Raw genomic sequence first — 18,726 nt, forward strand, 5'->3', positions numbered from 1 at the left:
GAAAGTAAAGCTCTACTTGCCATCAACTTTATGCTCACCTTGCAGCTTTCCCATTGTCCTCAACCTTAGCTACCCAAAGTTAAAGGAATGATTGACTTACATTTCTGTATTTTTCCGAGCTATCTTGTTCAGAGGGATCAAAAACCCTACATATTTCATCTCATGCTCAAGGGACAAAACTCTTTTTAGATGATCTTTACACCCTATGAAGAATAAACGACCAGAAACAGAATAGAATAAAGTCAGAGAGCCAGATAGTATGTTCAAGTATCACGCTCCTTACTAAGATTTAAAAAGGAAAAAAAAAAAAAAAGTCTCCAGAGCAAAAGCAATTGCTGAGTGGAAAAGACTTTAATTAGGATAAGACAAAAGACCCTGAAATCAGTTTCTGTTCTCAAGATTTGTATATTTTATTACATAAAGAGTGGAGACCCTACTTACTCATTAACATAATGTCAGTATTACACTGAATACAGTGAATAGCTTGTGTTTCTTGTTTTTATAAATGTTTTCAAATTTTTTTAACTTTCCCCAGGCTTTCAAAATTTTTTTATGTATTCTAATTCTTTCTTAAATTACTCTTTAAAAGCCAGAAGTTTCTTGGTTTTAAAATTGGGCTTAGCTGTCCAACTGATATCTCTTAATTATTCTGGTATTTAATTTCCCAAACTAAATAGTATCCTTTCTTCTTAAGCTTTTAATATATTTTACTTTCAGCATTGATCCTTCTTTTAAACTTAAGAATTGCAGGCAAATTTTAACAAAGTGCTAGCATGTAGGTAAATTTTTTTGATCAGACTCGCAATTCCCGACACCCTGATTTTTTCATAGTTATGGCAGTTGTGGAAACTTCCCGTGATTTTTATGGAGTTAGGATTTAAAAGATTAATCTAATGCACTGAGTGGATTCATTCTCATAATTGAAGGCACCTGGGTTATTTTCTCCCCGTTCCATAATATATGAAATATAAAACTAGTTGAGTAGCTTTCAAATATTAGTTTATGTTATTCAAATAAATAAAAAAAATTTGCACACCAGCTGCCTCCTCCAGGAGATGTTGGACAACTCATGAAAACATTTTTGATTGGCACAATAGCTGATAATATCTAGTAGATAGAGGTCAGTGGTACAACTCCTCCTATAATGCACAGATCACACTCCACAACTCAGAAACACCTGGTCCCGATGTGATTAGTGCCAACTGTAAGGAACATTGATTCATTACAGATGTTGATGCTGGACCACTAAAAGTCCTGGTCTATACACAGATACCTCAACACTTTCTGTTCTGATGGCCTAAACTCTGTCGATAACTATCACAGGAAAACATTAAATGTTCTGTTGATGCACACTGCTAGATTATATCTGTTTCGGCTGTGTTATCTACATGGGCTGCCAAGTTGTTACTGCAGGAAACTGAATTGCATTCTCACAGTTTCCTCTTTGATAAAACTACAACTTAGTGTATTCCCTTGCAAATCATTGTCAGCGATTGCACATTTACAGTTTGATAGTTCACCCTGGTATGGCACATAGAGTTAATGTGACCAGTAGGTAACAACCAAGGTTGCTTTTTTAATCTGTAGAAGAAGAAAAGTGGGTGAATTGAGATTTTATTGTAGATACAGTGTTCAAGGATTTGTTTTGTAATTTTTTATTTATTTCATTTGCCCTTCAATTTTTCCTCTGTTTGTGGAGAACATTCTTTGTGTGTATTTACATCTCAGTGGTATTAATGCATCACTAGCTCCAAATGAAACCGGACCGTTCTTGATATTTTTCTGAAAATTTACATTTTGCTGTTCCCTTAACTTAGAGAAGACTCTTCCATCCACTCTTTAACTGCTAGGCTTTCTGTCTTGTCATTCTTCCTTCCCCAAGCTCAAAGTCTCTACATACTCTTCTTGCTCACTTCCTGTCGTATGCATGATCTTTGTATGTATCAAAATATTTATCAATAAATGCTTGTGAACTGACACTGTTTAAAAATGTACCCACGTGGGGCCACTGCTGTGGCGTAGTAGACTTAGCCTCCGCCTGCAGTGCCTGCATCCATATGGGTGCTGGTTCGTGTCCTGGCTGCTCCTCTTCCTATCAAGCTTTCTGGTATGGCATGGGAAAACAGTAGAAGATGGCCCAAATGCTTGGGCCTCTATGCCCATGTGGGAGACCCAGAAGAAGCTCCTGGCTTCAGATCGGCCCAGCTCTGGCAATTGCTGCCATTTAGGGGAATGAACCAGCGAATGGAAGACCTATTTCTCTGTCTCTCCCTCTCTCTGTCTATGGCTCTACCTCTCAAATGAATACATAAAATATTTTTTAAAATGTACCCATATCTCCATCATATAAAAGGGGCCTGTATACAAAAGTTCTTGTTTCGCTGAAAGAACAAACCTGAAAATCCAAAATATTATTATGATGAATATTTATTTTCATTTTAAACAGCAGAGATGATATATATATAATTATATATATTATATATTTGATGACTATATATATATATATTAAATGCACTCCTGTATCTCCACAGTAGTACAGGAGTTTACAAGTTTATCTTTTATATTGCACTAGAGCTATTTGATACTGAAATAGTTCCTTCATTTTGCAATTTTCTAAGAAATATTTCTAATTTGTAAGTTTTTTGTGGGCAAGATCTAGATATATCCTTTCTCTAACCTCTTGACTTCATGCATTTAGTCTCTAAAACAGTACATTTTAGAAGGATGCTTAACAACTATTTAAATAAATTATTAAACTGACTTTTTCCATATTAAATATGTAATATATAAATCAGTAGGGAAATACTTTTGGTCTAGCATCTCTGCCTCTAAATAGTAGCCCTTACATAATTTTAACTTGCTCAACTTTTTTTTTTTTTAAGATTTATTTTATATATTTGAAAGACAGAGTTACAGAGAAAGGTAGTGACAGAGAGAGAAAGGTCTTCCATCCGCTGGTTTACTCCCCAGATGGCTGCAATGGCCGGAGCTGCACCAATCCGAAGCCAGGAGCCAGGAGCTTCCTCCGGGTCTCCCACGTGGGTGCAGGGGCCCAAGGACTTGGACCATCTTCTACTGCTATTCCAGGCCATAGCAGAGAACTGGATCAGAAGTGGAGCAGCCGGGACTAGAACCGGCACCCATATGGGATGCTGTGCTTCAGGCCAGGGCTTTAACCCACTGCGCCACAGTGCCGGCCCCATTGCTCAACTTTTTGAAAAGAAAAAATTTCTCATCCTCTGATACAGTTTGGTTATTTTGACAGATAATGTACATACACATTTAAACTCTTTAGGATAGTGATCCATATACCTTAGCTATTATTATTTTTATTAATATTCCTGAAATGCAGAAGAAGCAAATTGCCCTGCAAATTATATGGTATAAATGAGCTCCCATGAGAAAAACATTTTTTAAAAATAATTTAGACAGTAAAACTTGTCTTTTTGCTTTTTAAAAAAAGATTTATTTATTTGATAGTCATTATTACTGAGAGAGGGGAGGAGAAATAAACAAAGAGAGAGAAATCTATCTACTGGTTCTCTCACCAGATGGCCGCATTGGCCTGGGCTGGGTCAGGTTGAAACCAAAAGCTGGGAGCTTCATCTGGGTATCCCACGTGGGTGACAGGGGCCCAGACATTTGGACCATCTTCTGCAACTTTTTCCCAGGCCATTAGCAGGGATCTAGATTGGAATTAAAGCAGCCAGGATTCGAGCTGGAACCCAAATGGGATGCCGGCGTATCTTGAAGGTCTTTTTTTATGTCAATTAAGTCCTTGGTATTGTGTTATCTAATTAGCTGTTACTCCAGTCCTCCTTTAACTCCCATTTTATTAAGATTCTCTTTTCATTTCCTTTTGCCTATTGTTTGCATAGCTGTGTTAAAATATTTAGTTATTTTTATTTTAAAAATCTAGGTCATTTAGTATAATACTATTTTCAGATTAAGAGCACCAGCATTATCTGGGAAAAAAAAAGAAAAAACCCAAAACCTTTAGCAAGATGGTAAACAGAGAACACTTTAGTGGATGACAAGTTTTTTTCTAGACAACAGTCCTGTCACCTTCAATTGCGGCTTACAGTTGCTTGATTACCTTTAATCATGACAAAATTTCTTTTTACAATGCTTATTGTAAAAATGCTTATTACCCTTCAAGGCAAATTTGATTGTTCTCTTTTTATTTTCTTATTTAGAGTTCTGACTCCATCATTTTATATTCTGTTGATTTCATTGGAATCAAATATCTGGGTTAGAATATGTTTTATGGCTTTGATAATCAAAAATTTTTTAAATTATAAGTTGGGAAGACATCATTCAGTTGTCTATTATATTTCTGAATTCATGTTAAATGATACTAATCAGCTATAAAACAAAGTGCCTCCACCAGCAGCCACCACACCTCCCTCTACCCCTCACAGGCACATACTTCAATTTAAATCTAAGACTTTTTAATGATTCTGTAATCTGGGTTCTGTTTGTGCCTACGAATTGCTTTGAACAGAGGAGGTACTTAATAACTTTGTGAATGAATACAAGAGCTATGCATATTTTAGGGATAATAATAAAGGAATCAGTAGACTGTGGAGAAAAATGCATGAAAGTTCATATTCATGATTTAACCTGGGTCTGCCATTGGAGTACAAAGGGTTAAACTTCTGCGTGCAGCACTGACATCCCATATTGGAATGCTTGTTCCAGTTCTGGCCATTCTGCTTCCAGTCCAGCTCCATGCAAATGGGCCTGAAAAGGCTCAGATGATGGTCTAAGTACTTGTGACCCTGCCACCCATGTGGGATACCAGGATGGAGTTTGTGGCTCCTGGCTTCAACATGGTCCAGCCCTGGTTGTTGGGGGAACCATTTTGGAAGTGAACAGTGGATGTTAGATCTCTCTCTCTCTCTCTCTCTCTCTCTCTCTCTGCCTTTCAAGTAAATAAATAAGTCCAAAAGGATTTAATCAAAGAGAATGAATGAAAACTCTATAAAATGTAATAAAGGACTGTTTGTCTTTAGGGCTCTTGTATCCTCCTGCCGTCATCCTCCTTCACTGTTGAAAACCTATTGCCTCTCAACTAGTCGTTAGTGCCATGTTTGACCCTCTAATGGATTCTCAGTGGGCACCCTACATATGCTAGAAAATGCTCCTTTGGAATAGAGATTTCAGACTCCCAGTGCATCCCAAAGCCTGGCTTCTTTGATCTCAACAACCTAAAGCCGTTCAAAATAGAAACCAAAATTGTTCAATCCAGATTTCCTACTTGTCTTGAACAAAACAAAAGATGTCACAGCATTGGACCTCCCATTTCTTCATGACTGCAGGTTTCTGGAACTGACTTTAACAGATGGGACTTAAACATTCAGCTCAATGTATGTGCTTCTGTTTTCACTAATCCCATGGTAAGCTGCCTTACCCTGTTACCTTCTGAATCTCTGTAAGGCTTTTGGCCTATGCTCTGTTTTTATCCCCAGAGAGCTTCCCTGATATGACCTATATTTTTATTTTGATGTTTTTATCACCACCAGCAATATAAATACTACTACTTTCAATGTTGTTGTAGTTTAAAGAACTGAGTTTTTGAAATGTACATGATAAGTAGTTATATATTGATCTTATATGCAGGGTAGCTTTTATTACCTCTTTTGTTTGGAGATTAATACATAAACAATTACTATTCATTGTATTTAATATATGCTCTTAGGTGTCACATCTAAAGAACCTGCATAATGATGGAAAATGAATCCTAGGGAAAAAAGTGGTTCAACTAATATTTTCATTAGACCTCCTCCTCTCTGTTGCATCTTTGTTAGGCATTATCTCCTTTAGTGCTCACCCTGGCTAACCCCATATTCTCATAATGTGAACCTTTTCCTAAGCCAAGGATCTGGGTGTCTGAAATACTGTAAGAATCAGCCAGTTGTCAGAATACATTAAGTGGTTGTCATTTGTATTGAAGGAAAAATAGCTTCTTAAATTTCTGAGAGTCTTCACTGAATTTTTAACTTGCCTTTTATATTGAGAGATACTAGTTGATAATATCAGTAAATAATAATCATTTTGTGCCAGTGCCCCCAGCATATGGTAGCCGGCAATATTTTACTTTGCTGAAGAGAAGCTTAAGTGAATGAATGGACTAGAGTGATGATGTTTTGATTTGCTAAGTAGAACCGTTTTTCAAGGTTTACTTCTAAGGAATTCTATTGCCTACACATCACTTGACTGGTTTTTGCTTTTTTTTTTTTTTTTAGGTTTATTTTATTTATTTGAAAGACAGAGTTACAGAAAGAGGTGGAGACAGAGACACAGAGAGAGGGGTGCTCTATCCATTGGTTCACTCCCCGGATGGCCGCAATGGCCAGAGCTGAGCTCATTTGAAGCCAGGAACTAGGAGCTTCTTCCCAGCCCCCAACGTGGGTGCAGGGTCCCAAGGACTTGGGCCATTTCTCTGCTGCCTTCCCAGGGGCATTAGCAGAGAGGTAGATCTGAAGTAAGTGCAGCCAGGACTCGAACCGGTACATCAGGCTGGGGCTTTAACCTGCTGCGCCTCAGTGCCAGCCCCTGTTTTTTTTTTTTTTTTTTTTTTTTTTTAATCAAAATAATTTCCATTATTCTTCATGGCCAATTTACATTTGAAAATATAGTTTATTTTGAACTGTAATGGCAAGGCTTTCACTAAAGCAAAAAGACTTGAGTTGTCTTGATAGGGATTTTTGTGGGCTAGATTGGGCCTAAATTTCTATTCCAGACTCTTGTCTTTTACTTAAAGAAGCATTCCTAAGTACAGGCACAAACAGGACATGCAACCTGATAACATTTATTTATAGAGTGCCCACACGCACATGTGGATTTCATTTAGGGAGAGTGGGCCAGGAAAGGTAAAGAGAGAGATATTCATTACCTGCTCCCTCTGGGTCCATGAGGAGAGAGAGCTTCAACTTTACCTGATTTCTTATGAGTTTATAAATGGAACTATTAACATGGTACAGCCTCCAGGTCCTGGTTAAGGGGAAGTACTTCCTGGGGAAGGGGTCATTGGATTGACAGGTGGGTGGATATGATCATACAGAGTAGGGAAGGTGTGGCTTCCAGCTCATGAACTTTATATGTTTCCCTGACTCATCCCATTTCATTGATGATGTATTATGTAGAGCTCATTGTTTTATAGGAAAGCATCTGTTGTAATTTAGGAGAGATTAGACTGTCTTTTCACTGACAACAATACACTTGCAGAACACTTTTCAGATAGTGTGAGATAGGTGTTCCTTAGATAATGTTAGAGGCCTGACATTGGACAACTAGTTTCGTTGAAAAGTTGTTTTTTTTTTTAACTTTTATTTAATGAATATAAATTTCCAAAGTACGATTTATGGATTACAATGGCTTCCCCCCCATACCGTCCCTCCCACCCACAACCCTCCATTTCCCACTCCCTCTCCCCTTCCATTCACATCAAGATTCATTTTCGATTATCTTAATATACAGAAGATCAGCTTAGTATACATTAAGTAAGGATTTCAACAGTTTGCTCCCACACAGAAACATAAAGTGAAAAATAATAGATGATTTTTTTTAAATGATGATGAAATCAGATCAGACCTATTGTCATGTTTAATCCCAGTGAGAGTCAAGTTGGGAATTGATAATTTCTTTTTTTTTTTTTTTTTTTTTTACAGAGGATCAGTTTAGTATGCATTAAGTAAAGATTTCAACAGTTTGCACCCCCATAGAAACACAAAGTGAAATATATTGTTTGAGTACTCGTTATAGCATTAAATCTCAATGCACAGCACATTAAGGATAGAGATCCTACATGAGGAGTAAGTGCACAGTGACTCCTGTTGTTGACTTTACCAATTGACACTCCTGTCTATGGCATCAGTAATCTCCCTATGCTCCAGTCATGAGTTTCCAAGGCTATGGAAGCCCTCTGAGTTCTCCGACTCTTATCTTGTTTAGACAAGGTCATAGTCAAAGTGGAGGTTCTCTCCTCCCTTCAGAGAAAGGTACCTCCTTCTTTGAAGACCTGTTCTTTCCACTGGGATCTCACTCACAGAGATCTTTTGCCAGAGTGTCTTGGCTTTCCATGCCTGAAATACTCTCATGGGCTTTTCAGCCAGATCCGAATGCCTTTAGGGCTGATTCTGAGGCCAGAGTGCTATTTAGGACATCTGCCATTCTATGAGTCTGCTGAGTATCTCACTTCCCATGTTGGATCACTCTCCCCTTTATTTATTCTATCGGTTAGTGTTAGCAGGTACTAGACATGTTTATGTGCTCCCTTTGACTCTTAGTCCTTTCATTGTGATCAATTGTGAACTGAAATTGATCACTTGGACTAGTGAGATGGCATTGGTACATGCCACCTTGATGGGATTGAATTGGAATCCCCTGGTATGTTTCTAACTCTACCATTTGGGGCAAGTCAGCTTGAGCATGTCCCAAATTATACATCTCTTCCCTCTCTTATTCCCACTCTTATGTTTAACAGGGATCACATTTCAGTTAATTTTCAACACTTAAGAATAACTGTGTGATAATTACAGAATTAAACCAGTCATATTAAGTAGAACAGACAAAAAAACTACTAAGAGGGATAATGTATTAAGTTGTTCATTAACAGTCAGGGCTATGCTGATCAAGTCACCGTTTCCCATAGTGTCCATTTCACTTCGTTGAAAAGTTTTTAAGTTTGAAAACAGTACTTCTTTTTCTCTGGATGCATAATTCTTTTGATTTTTTAAAAAACAGAAGTTAAAGATCATGATTTTCAGAATGAAATCAACTGTGTTGTTATATGGAATTTTCTATCAGAAAATCTTATTGAAAACCAATACTTTGTACTTTGATCAATTGGGAGGAGGACTTGACCAAAATGTCGAGTAGGGCAACTTCCATTCAAGTACCTGTTCAGTAAAATGTTGGAGAGCAGTTATTAATATATAAATATATGGGCCAAGAACTAATCTAGAGCCTTAAGTTAATTCATCTACTCCTTATACAAACCAATATTGTAAGAAGAAATATTAACCTTCTTTTGCATATAAAAGAATTGATGTCCATGGAGTTTAAACAACTGGCTGAAGTTCTCACAGCTCCTAAAAGGCAGAACTAGGATTGAAGAATAAGCCTTCAATCACTGTGTTCCAATGCCTCTCATTGTGAGGGAGTTGGCTGAGACAGTGGCAAGTCTACAACTTTATGACTTTTTTTTCAACTGGGATAAAAGTTATGTCAGTATCTGGAGACTGGGAGGACAGGTAGGTTAGTTCTACTCACCTGCTGTCTTGTGTTCCCGTGACTCATACCAAGGCTTCAAAAATATTAATTAACACATGTCATGGTTCATTTAATATTTGCAACCATGGAGTATCATTAGAAATCCCCAATACACTGAATCCCATAAATAAATAGTTCTGTGTCAATTAAAAACAAAGTTAGAAAAAAGAAAAAGGGGAGAAAATTCACTGATTAATTCAAAACTAAATGCTGATCCAAGTGGAAAGAACAGACACAAAATGAAAGTTGTTAATATAGTATTAATATAATATAACGGAAATAAATATCTGAGTGGACAAGAACATTGATGTTTAATTTCAAATACATTCTTTTTTTAAATTATATTCTTTTACCTGGGACTTCTTTTAAAAAAATAGAAAAGTTGTTTCACTAGGCCTGTTCTCTCAGATGAAAGCTATAAAAGTTAAATGAAGTTAAATTATTATAAAATGTACAAAATGTGAACAAATAACAATATATCAATTATACCCCCACCAAGGATTACATTTACTTTAATAATTGTCTTTGTGTGGCTCTTCATATTGTATACTCCAGGTCTAATCAGTGAATTCTGAAAAATTCACCATTTGAATCAGAGCATTTAAAAATAGTCACAAGATCTAATTTTAATATTTCATATCTTCATTCTTTCACTAAACAAATATTTGCAGCCATTTATTGAGTACCTACACTATTTTTAAAAATCAATTCAGTATATTTAACATATCCATCTCCTTTGCTGCAAAGGAAAATTCTTCCTCTGTAATGTCTCCATTATTCAGTACCATAATACTTCCAGGATAACATAAACAACCTTTGTTCAAACCACTTCACCAACACAATATATGTAGTATAGGACAGTATTGTACATTTTTAAATTCTAAGGCATCTCACATACATACAAAGGAAAACTGGTAACTTTTAGCCTCCTGTTGAACACTGTTACATTCAGAAGATTCAAAGGTTATTATGGAAAAGTATTTTAAATTATGATATAGCTGTATTAGAATTTTGAAAAATTATGAAGAAAATGATTGTAAGATCTCAATTTTCATTACTGCTATGATCTATGTTTATTTTTTACAAGTAAATTTTTTAAAATATGGAATGTGGGTTTTTCAAAAATAGGTGCCTATTGTATTATACTGTTGTCTCACTTGATCTTCATAGTGACCCTGACTTAATTGAGTACTGGATAAAGTGAAAACAATTTAGGATGAGAGGGACATAAATATTTGCCAAACTGCTGCCTACAGAGGCTCCAGTTCTCCCTGTTCTTTGAGATTTTTCTCTCAGGAGGCACAAACTACAATTTCAAAATCACTGGACCCAATTTCTCAGACTGGTGACATTTATTCAATTTATCAAGTATTTCAAATGTGGGAAATATGCACAAGTCTCATGAAATCCTTAGGAAGTTTTACATTGTAGTATTTATTAAATAAACAGGGCGTGTAAAAGGAGCAGACAAATGATATCAGAAAGCAGATTAAAAACTATGAAGGAAACAAAGTTAGAAATTTTAAAAAAAGACTTTGAGACCATGACATCTTGGACAAATGTGCTCTAATTTATAAGATTTAATTTTTAGATCAAAATTCATAGACTTATTTTTTATTGTTTTTTTTTCTGTCCTCAACATTTGCTGAGTGGTGGGAAAAGGAGAAATTAATATCTTTGGATTATAAGAGAAAGAACCCATCTTGTAAAGAATATGCAACAGGAAGGCCCAATAGAATTTGAGGATTTTACTTTGAAATAGTTCATTGGAATAGGAATGACAGTCTCTCTAAGGAGTAAAAGTGTGAAGGGAAAGATAAATACCATATAGCATATAGCATGCTAAACTAACATCTTCAACAAACGTACCTTCAATTTTAGATCGTTAGCATAGATACACTAGGAGTAGATCCAGTTAAATTGTGTGTCTATTAAGATGGAGGGGCTGGCACCGTGGCTCACTTGGTTAATCCTCTGCCTGCGGCACTGGCATCCCATATGGGCGCCAGGTTCTAGTCCTGGTTGCTCCTCTTCCAGTCCAGCTCTCTGTTGTGGCCCGGGAGGGCAGTGGAGGATGGCCCAAGTGCTTGGACCCCTGCACATGCATGGGAGACCAGGAGGAAGCACCTGGCTCCTGGCTTCGGATTGGCATAGCTCCAATCTTAGCGGCCATTTGAGGGGTGAACCAACGGAAGGAAGACCTTTCTCTCTGTCTCTCTCTCTCACTGTCTAACTCTATCTGTCAAACAAATAAATTAAAAAAGAGATAGATGGAAATTAAGGTTCTAGAGTTCTTCGTAGAATCTTAGTAAAATTTATGCCCCCCAAAATGTAGCCTATATTAGCAAAATTGACATTTTGAGAACTGATTATTGTTTACAGCCCTTGTCTCTCCTGTTCTGTGTTTTTTTTTCCTTTTTATTGAATTCTTAGTGGAGAGTTAAGATTATAAAATAAGCTGAAAATATTTCATTGTAAAAATTAAAAGACTAATAAATGAAAGAGGAGGGAAGGTAGGCTGGGAAGTATCATTATGCTTCTAATAAAAATAATAATCAGGTTATAAATATATAAAACACATATGCATATACATACATGAGCAATGAGTTCAGTGCTTGATTTGACGACAACTTCCAGGGATTATAATAATAAATAACAAATTCACCTAGAGAAGAAAAATATTTTTCAATTGTTGAAAATGAAATTCTTGAAAATGAATTTTTCAGTTCATTGCATTTGGGACCATGAATTATACATAATTTGAAAAATTATGCTGTGATAGCTGAAACATGTGAAATCATTTTTATTTGAATGCAATTTATGAAGATTTTTTTGCCTTTATTTTCACTTGATAACAAAGGACTGTATTTTTTTTCCTTTATTATAGACAAAGGGTTCTCAAACCGTGACACCATCTGGCACTCAGAAAAAAGTTAAGAGAACTCTGCCAAATCCACCTCCTGAGGAAGCTTCCACAGGAGCTCAGTCAACGTACAGCACAATGGGCACCGTTTCCAGGAGAAGGATCTGTAGGACCAATACGATGGCTCGAGCCAAGATTCTCCAGGACATAGACAGAGAGCTTGATCTTGTGGAACGGGAATCTGCGAAGCTTAGAAAGAAACAAGCGGAACTTGATGAAGAAGAAAAGGAGATTGATGCCAAGCTGCGGTACTTGGAAATGGGAATTAACAGGAGGAAAGAGGCATTACTAAAGGAGAGAGAAAAGAGAGAGCGAGCCTACCTGCAAGGCGTAGCGGAGGATCGTGATTACATGTCTGACAGTGAAGTGAGCACTGCCAGACCAACCCGAATAGAAAGTCAGCATGGTATTGAACGACCCAGAACTGCTCCTCAACCCGAATTCACCCAGTTTATACCACCACAAACCCAAACAGAATCTCAGCTAGTTCCTCCTACAAGTCCTTACACACAATACCAATACTCTTCCCCTCCTCTTCCTACCCAAGCACCCACCCCGTACACCCAGCAATCCCATTTTCAGCAACAAACGTTGTACACTCAGCAGGTTTCACCTTATCAGACTCAGCCAACATTCCAAGCTGTGGCAACAATGTCCTTCACACCTCAAGCGCAACCTACACCAACCCCACAACCTTCTTACCAGTTACCGTCACACATGATGGTAATTCAGCAGAAGCCACGGCAGACTGCATTGTATCTAGAGCCCAAGATAACTTCAAACTATGAAGTGATTCGCAACCAGCCTCTGATGATAGCACCTGCTTCTACTGATAACACATATGCTGTTTCCCATCTTGGTAGTAAATACAATACTTTAGACTTGAGAATAGGTTTGGAGGAAAGAAGTAGCATGGCAAGCAGTCCTATATCCAGCATATCTGCAGATTCTTTCTATGCAGATATTGACCATCATACTTCACGTAACTATGTTTTAATTGATGACATTGGAGAAATTCCCAAAGGTACAGCAGCATTAAGCACTGCATTTAGTCTTCATGAAAAGGATCTGTCAAAAACGGACCGTCTGCTCCGAACCACTGAGACTCGTAGATCTCAAGAAGTGACAGATTTCCTAGCACCTTTACAGACTTCTTCCAGATTACATAGTTATGTGAAAGCAGAGGAAGACCCAATGGAGGATCCCTATGAGTTGAAGCTTCTGAAACAGCAGATTAAACAAGAATTCCGTAGAGGGACGGAGAGTTTAGATCACCTTGCTGGTCTCTCACATTATTATCATGCAGATACTAGCTATAGACATTTTCCAAAATCTGAAAAATATAGCATCAGTAGACTCACACTTGAAAAACAAGCAGCAAAACAGCTACCAGCAGCCATACTGTATCAAAAGCAGTCAAAGCATAAGAAATCACTAATTGACCCCAAAATGTCAAAATTTTCACCTATTCAAGAAAGTAGAGACCTAGAACCTGATTATTCAAGCTATATGACTTCAAGTACTTCATCTATTGGTGGGATTTCTTCAAGGGCAAGACTTCTTCAAGATGATATCACTTTTGGCCTTAGAAAAAATATTACAGACCAGCAAAAATTTATGGGATCATCTCTTGGCACAGGACTGGGCACATTAGGGAATACTATACGGTCAGCTCTGCAGGATGAAGCAGATAAGCCTTACAGTAGTGGCAGCAGGTCCAGACCTTCCTCCAGACCTTCTTCTGTTTATGGGCTTGATTTGTCAATTAAAAGAGACTCTTCCAGCTCCTCACTAAGACTGAAAGCTCAAGAGGCTGAAGCTCTAGATGTTTCCTTCACTCATGCCTCACCATCTTCAAGAACTAAGCCTACTAGTTTGCCAATTAGCCAGAGTAGAGGAAGAATACCAATTGTGGCCCAGAATTCTGAAGAAGAAAGTCCACTCAGTCCTGTTGGCCAACCAATGGGAATGGCAAGGGCTGCAGCTGGACCCTTGCCGCCAATATCAGCAGATACCAGGGATCAGTTTGGGTCAAGTCATTCATTGCCTGAAGTTCAGCAACATATGAGAGAAGAATCAAGGACTCGTGGCTATGACCGCGACATAGCATTCATCATGGACGACTTCCAACATGCCATGTCAGATAGTGAAGGTAAATTGGGCCTCACAGCTCGCTGTTACTCTCAAAACTCAAACTCTTATTTTTCTGCATGTTTAATTTTCCTTCTTGAAAGATGTAGTCTACCTTTCTTGGTGCGTCTTTTGCATGTTTACTTCAATTTGATTTTGTGTAAATGGAAATTTAATCTTCTGTATAGATTTTGTAGCATGCTTTTCTTTATTCATTTTTAATTTCTTCTTTTATTGTTCTGTTTCCTGATTGTTTGGTTGATTTGTTTCGTGTCTGCTTTTCTAAAACCATTATCAAATAATTCTATCAATAAAATATCCTCATCCTTTAAATCTGTAGTTGTAAAATTTTTCATTGTATGTATCTTTCATTATTTAAATGTTTTGAATTTAATGATCATTTTATTTCACTTTGTGACATTATTAAAATTATAAAGTACTAAAATATTGACAGCCATTAAATATTATTATGCTAGACTTTGTAAAGACAGAATTATTTATGTTACTTTCATGAGGTAATTGTTTATTAATTTGAAGGACTTGTGAGAACTTTTAGATAGAAACACATATTAGTTTAATTATAATTTTATAATCTCATTAAATAAAATATTTTTATTTTTCTTTCATGAATATTGAAAAATTTGTTCATTTTGCATTTTATGCTAGAAAATGTAGTACTAGCTGGTGCCGCGGCTCACTAGGCTAATCCTCCGCCTAGCGGCGCCGGCACACCGGGTTCTAGTCCCGGTCGGGGCGCCGGATTCTGTCCCGGTTGCCCCTCTTCCAGGCCAGCCCTCTGCTGTGGCCAGGGAGTGCAGTGGAGGATGGCCCAGGTGCTTGGGCCCTGCACCCCATGGGAGACCAGGAAAAGCACCTGGCTCCTGGCTCCTGCCATTGGATCAGCGCGGTGCGCCGGCCGCAGCGCGCCGGCCGCGGCGGCCATTGGAGGGTGAACCAACGGCAAAGGAAGACCTTTCTCTCTCTGTCTCTCTCTCTCACTATCCACTCTGCCTGTCAAAAAAAAAAAAAAAAAAAAAGAAAATGTAGTACTAAATAAGATTGAGTATAGATAATTTTCTGAGTACATACAAAGAATTTTTTAGATTTAAAATTGAAAATTTCTGAGCTGCTTTTGTGATTTTAGCCATTTGAAGTCCATGCCTTACTGGTGTACCTATTTACCCTTTTCTTTGACTTTACCTTGTACCATCCTGTGTTTTTGCCCTAGGTTGTTTTGCTAATTTTTCATATTGAACAAGTACTTTACAACAAGCACATGCTTAATTAAAAATGGCTTAAGGGAGACTGCTTTGTTAAATCATGTGGAACCATAAAATTCTAGAAAATTATCTGGTCAGGTCTAATTTTGAAGATAAGGGAGAAGTGGTTGGTACAGGGTTGTGAAGTGTCCTGCCCATGCCAAAGGGACTCCTGACTCTTGGATCCTTTTAAAAATTCCCTCTGTGGCTTACATTTGAAAGTAGGTGTGATTGGAATTCTGGAAATAAAATATTTCTAATGAAATAAAATCATTATTATTTATGCCTTTTGAGGCTCCCAAGGAGTAAGCTAACATGAACATTCTTGAGAACTTGTCAAAAGTGTGTTTAAATGAAAAGGATTTCCTTTCTACTTTTGGATCCTAACACAGTTATGATTCTTGAAATGTAAACCTAAATTTTTATTTATTTATTTATTTTTTTGACAGGCAGAGTGGACAGTGAGAGAGAGAGACAGAGAGAAAGGTCTTCCTTTTGCCGTTGGTTCACCCTCCAATGGCCGCCACGGCCGGCACGCTGTGGCTGGCACACCACGCTAATCTGAAGCCAGGAGCCAGGTGCTTCCCCTGGTCTCCCATGCGGGTGCAGGGCCTAAGGACCTGGGCCATCCTCCACTGCACTCCCTGGCCACAACAGAGAGCTGGCCTGGAAGAGGGGCAACTGGGACTAGAACCCGGTGTGCTGGTGCCGCAAGGTGGAGGATTAGCCTAGTGAGCCGCGGTGCCGGCCATAAACCTAAATATTTTATAGAACTAAAATAATCACAGGGTCTTGAAGGAAGACAAACTTCTTTCTTTATGACGTTCCAACAAGCTTATCACTCTCTGATTCGTTTTCCTCTAGACCAGCTGTTGGATTGACAGTTTTTAGTGACAGTTATTTAATTAAATAAAACACTCAATTTGTGGATTTTTTTCTTTAGCCAATTGTTTGAATGAATCTACACAGTTAAGCAAGAATTGTGATATGGAGATAGTCTTTAATGTTTGTTTTTGATAATCCACATTTTAAACCATTTTATACAGAAAAAATGTTGCAGAAGAACAAGAAAACTCTTCAGTATTCATATCTGTAAAATGACACAATAAGACAAAAAATCTAGAGAGTCTATGGCATAACTAATCATGATGAGAGATTAATGAATTGATTTATTCAGCAAAGATATTTTGTCATCGTGTTGCCAAATGTGGAGATCTTTCTGGATATCCCAGTGTGTGGCGCTTATTTATATACAACCATTTAAAAGTACCTGGCTATTTTATTTCTCATTTATATTATGTTGATATAAGATTAGACAAAGGACACTATAACAAATTATAGATGTAATATTATGTATGTGAATTGTGATGACTTTCCTTAAAAGATGTATGTAAAATGTTATATATTTTCTGTGCCTTTATATCACATAAACATACTAATTTTTATCATAGTAAATAATGATCTACTTTTCTTTCAAAATATTGAATTCCTTGGGTATTCAATGTAAAAAGTAGAAACTGTGTCTTCCCAGTTACACAACTGCTGAAATTTATGAACTCAGAATGTTAGGGATATTTAAAATGAATTTTTAGCAAATATATCTTATATTTGTGTTTGAATGCTAACATAACTTAACAATATAACATATAGTAGGTAATATACTATTATGCAGATGAAACAAATTTAACTCTTAAAATTTTTTGTTGTATACATCCTGTAAATTCAGGTAAACTCTAGATTATTGATTGGAAGATTTTTTTTCAATTGTGTCTGTAGGGTACTAGTTAATTTTGAAATCTCTCACTTAAGATAAAATCTAGATAGATGTTATTTGTTATCTAATATTTATGGTTGTCAGCTTGAGGCTAAACTACAAACAGTCATATGGCATTTATTTCTACTGCCACAAGTCTTTTATTGAAAACATTCTTTCATAATGTACTTCATCATATGTCCCTCTGCCTCACAAAGTATCAACATATAAAGTTTTTTTTTTTTTTTTGACAGGCAGAGTGGATAGTGAGAGAGAGAGAGAGAGAGAGAGAGAGAGAAAGGTCTTCTATTGCTGTTGGTTCACCCTCCAATGGCCGCCGTGGCCGGCACGCTGCGACTGGCACATCGCGCTGATCTGAAGCCAGGAGCCAGGTGCTTTCCCTGGTCTCCCATGAGGGTGCAGGGCCCAAGGACCTGGGCCATCCTCCATTGCACTCCCGGTGGTCCATAGCAGAGAGCTGGCCTGGAAGAGGAGCAACCGGGACAGAATCCGGTGCTCTGACCGGGACTAGAACCCGGTGTGCCGGCGCCGCTAGGCGGAGGATTAGCCTATTGAGCCGCAGCGCCAGCAAAACATATAACGTTTTATAAAACAAGTCTTACCAGTATTTGATGCTGAGGTTTACACTATGCATGTAACATTTGCGCTGTGTGCAATCTGAGACCCAGCAATAGCTCATTTGTATTTTACATTTAAGATTCAAGAAAATATTACCAAGCTTAAAAGGTTATGTCAATAACAAGTAACTTATTTAATTAGGAAAATGTTATTGTTATAGAATTAAATTTTAAAGTGCCATTTTGCCATTTTAATTGCAGTTCTAAAAATTTAACATTTACTGTACAACTGGCTTTATATGACACAGAGTCTAATACAAAAATAGACTCATTTAGTCTGTTTTTTTTTTGTTGATTCTAAATTCCTATGCTAAGGGTAGTAGATATCCCCATTAGTTTAAATGTAGGATTGTTATATGAAATAACAGAAAATCAAAGTATGTAATTAGATTTGGAAACAAACTGACAAAATTTGTATCAGGTTACAGTTTTGCCTTATTTGTACAGACATGGTCAAAGAAAACATGTTTTAAAGAATTGTATTTCAAATACAATTAGGAAAATTATGTATTTATATGAAATCACATACTGCATTATTCAGCATATTTATTAAAACAGTATAGAAGATTATTTTCTTGTAATATATAAATATAGTACATAAGCAATAAAATAAAATAATGTTAGGATGAGTGGAGAAAATCAAAGAAGTTTTCAAAGATGTAGTTAAGTAATGGATTTTCTTTGTATTTATTTATCCAATGTATATTAAAGTAATATTTGTAGGTTTAGTCACTTGGCTTTAAATTA

The 18,726-nt window shown here is 37.0% G+C and overlaps 1 protein-coding gene across 13 annotated transcripts in view; it reads left to right on the forward strand.

The window, feature by feature from the left end:
• PCLO (piccolo presynaptic cytomatrix protein) overlaps window positions 1-18,726 on the forward strand; it is a 526,538-nt gene that overhangs the window by 309,040 nt on the left and 198,772 nt on the right. For all 13 annotated transcript variants that reach the window (XR_007918164.2, XR_007918166.2, XR_007918167.2 and 10 more), the window contains one exon: window positions 12,164-14,351. Coding sequence is in view for 10 of the 13 variants with exons in the window: in XM_051842632.2 (XP_051698592.2) it covers window positions 12,164-14,351 (2,188 nt within the window). In the remaining 3 variants the exon portion in view is untranslated. The remainder of the gene's footprint in view (window positions 1-12,163; window positions 14,352-18,726) is intronic.

This window comes from Oryctolagus cuniculus, chromosome 3 (assembly GCF_964237555.1).
Source record: "Oryctolagus cuniculus chromosome 3, mOryCun1.1, whole genome shotgun sequence".
Classification (NCBI taxonomy): domain Eukaryota; kingdom Metazoa; phylum Chordata; class Mammalia; order Lagomorpha; family Leporidae; genus Oryctolagus; species Oryctolagus cuniculus.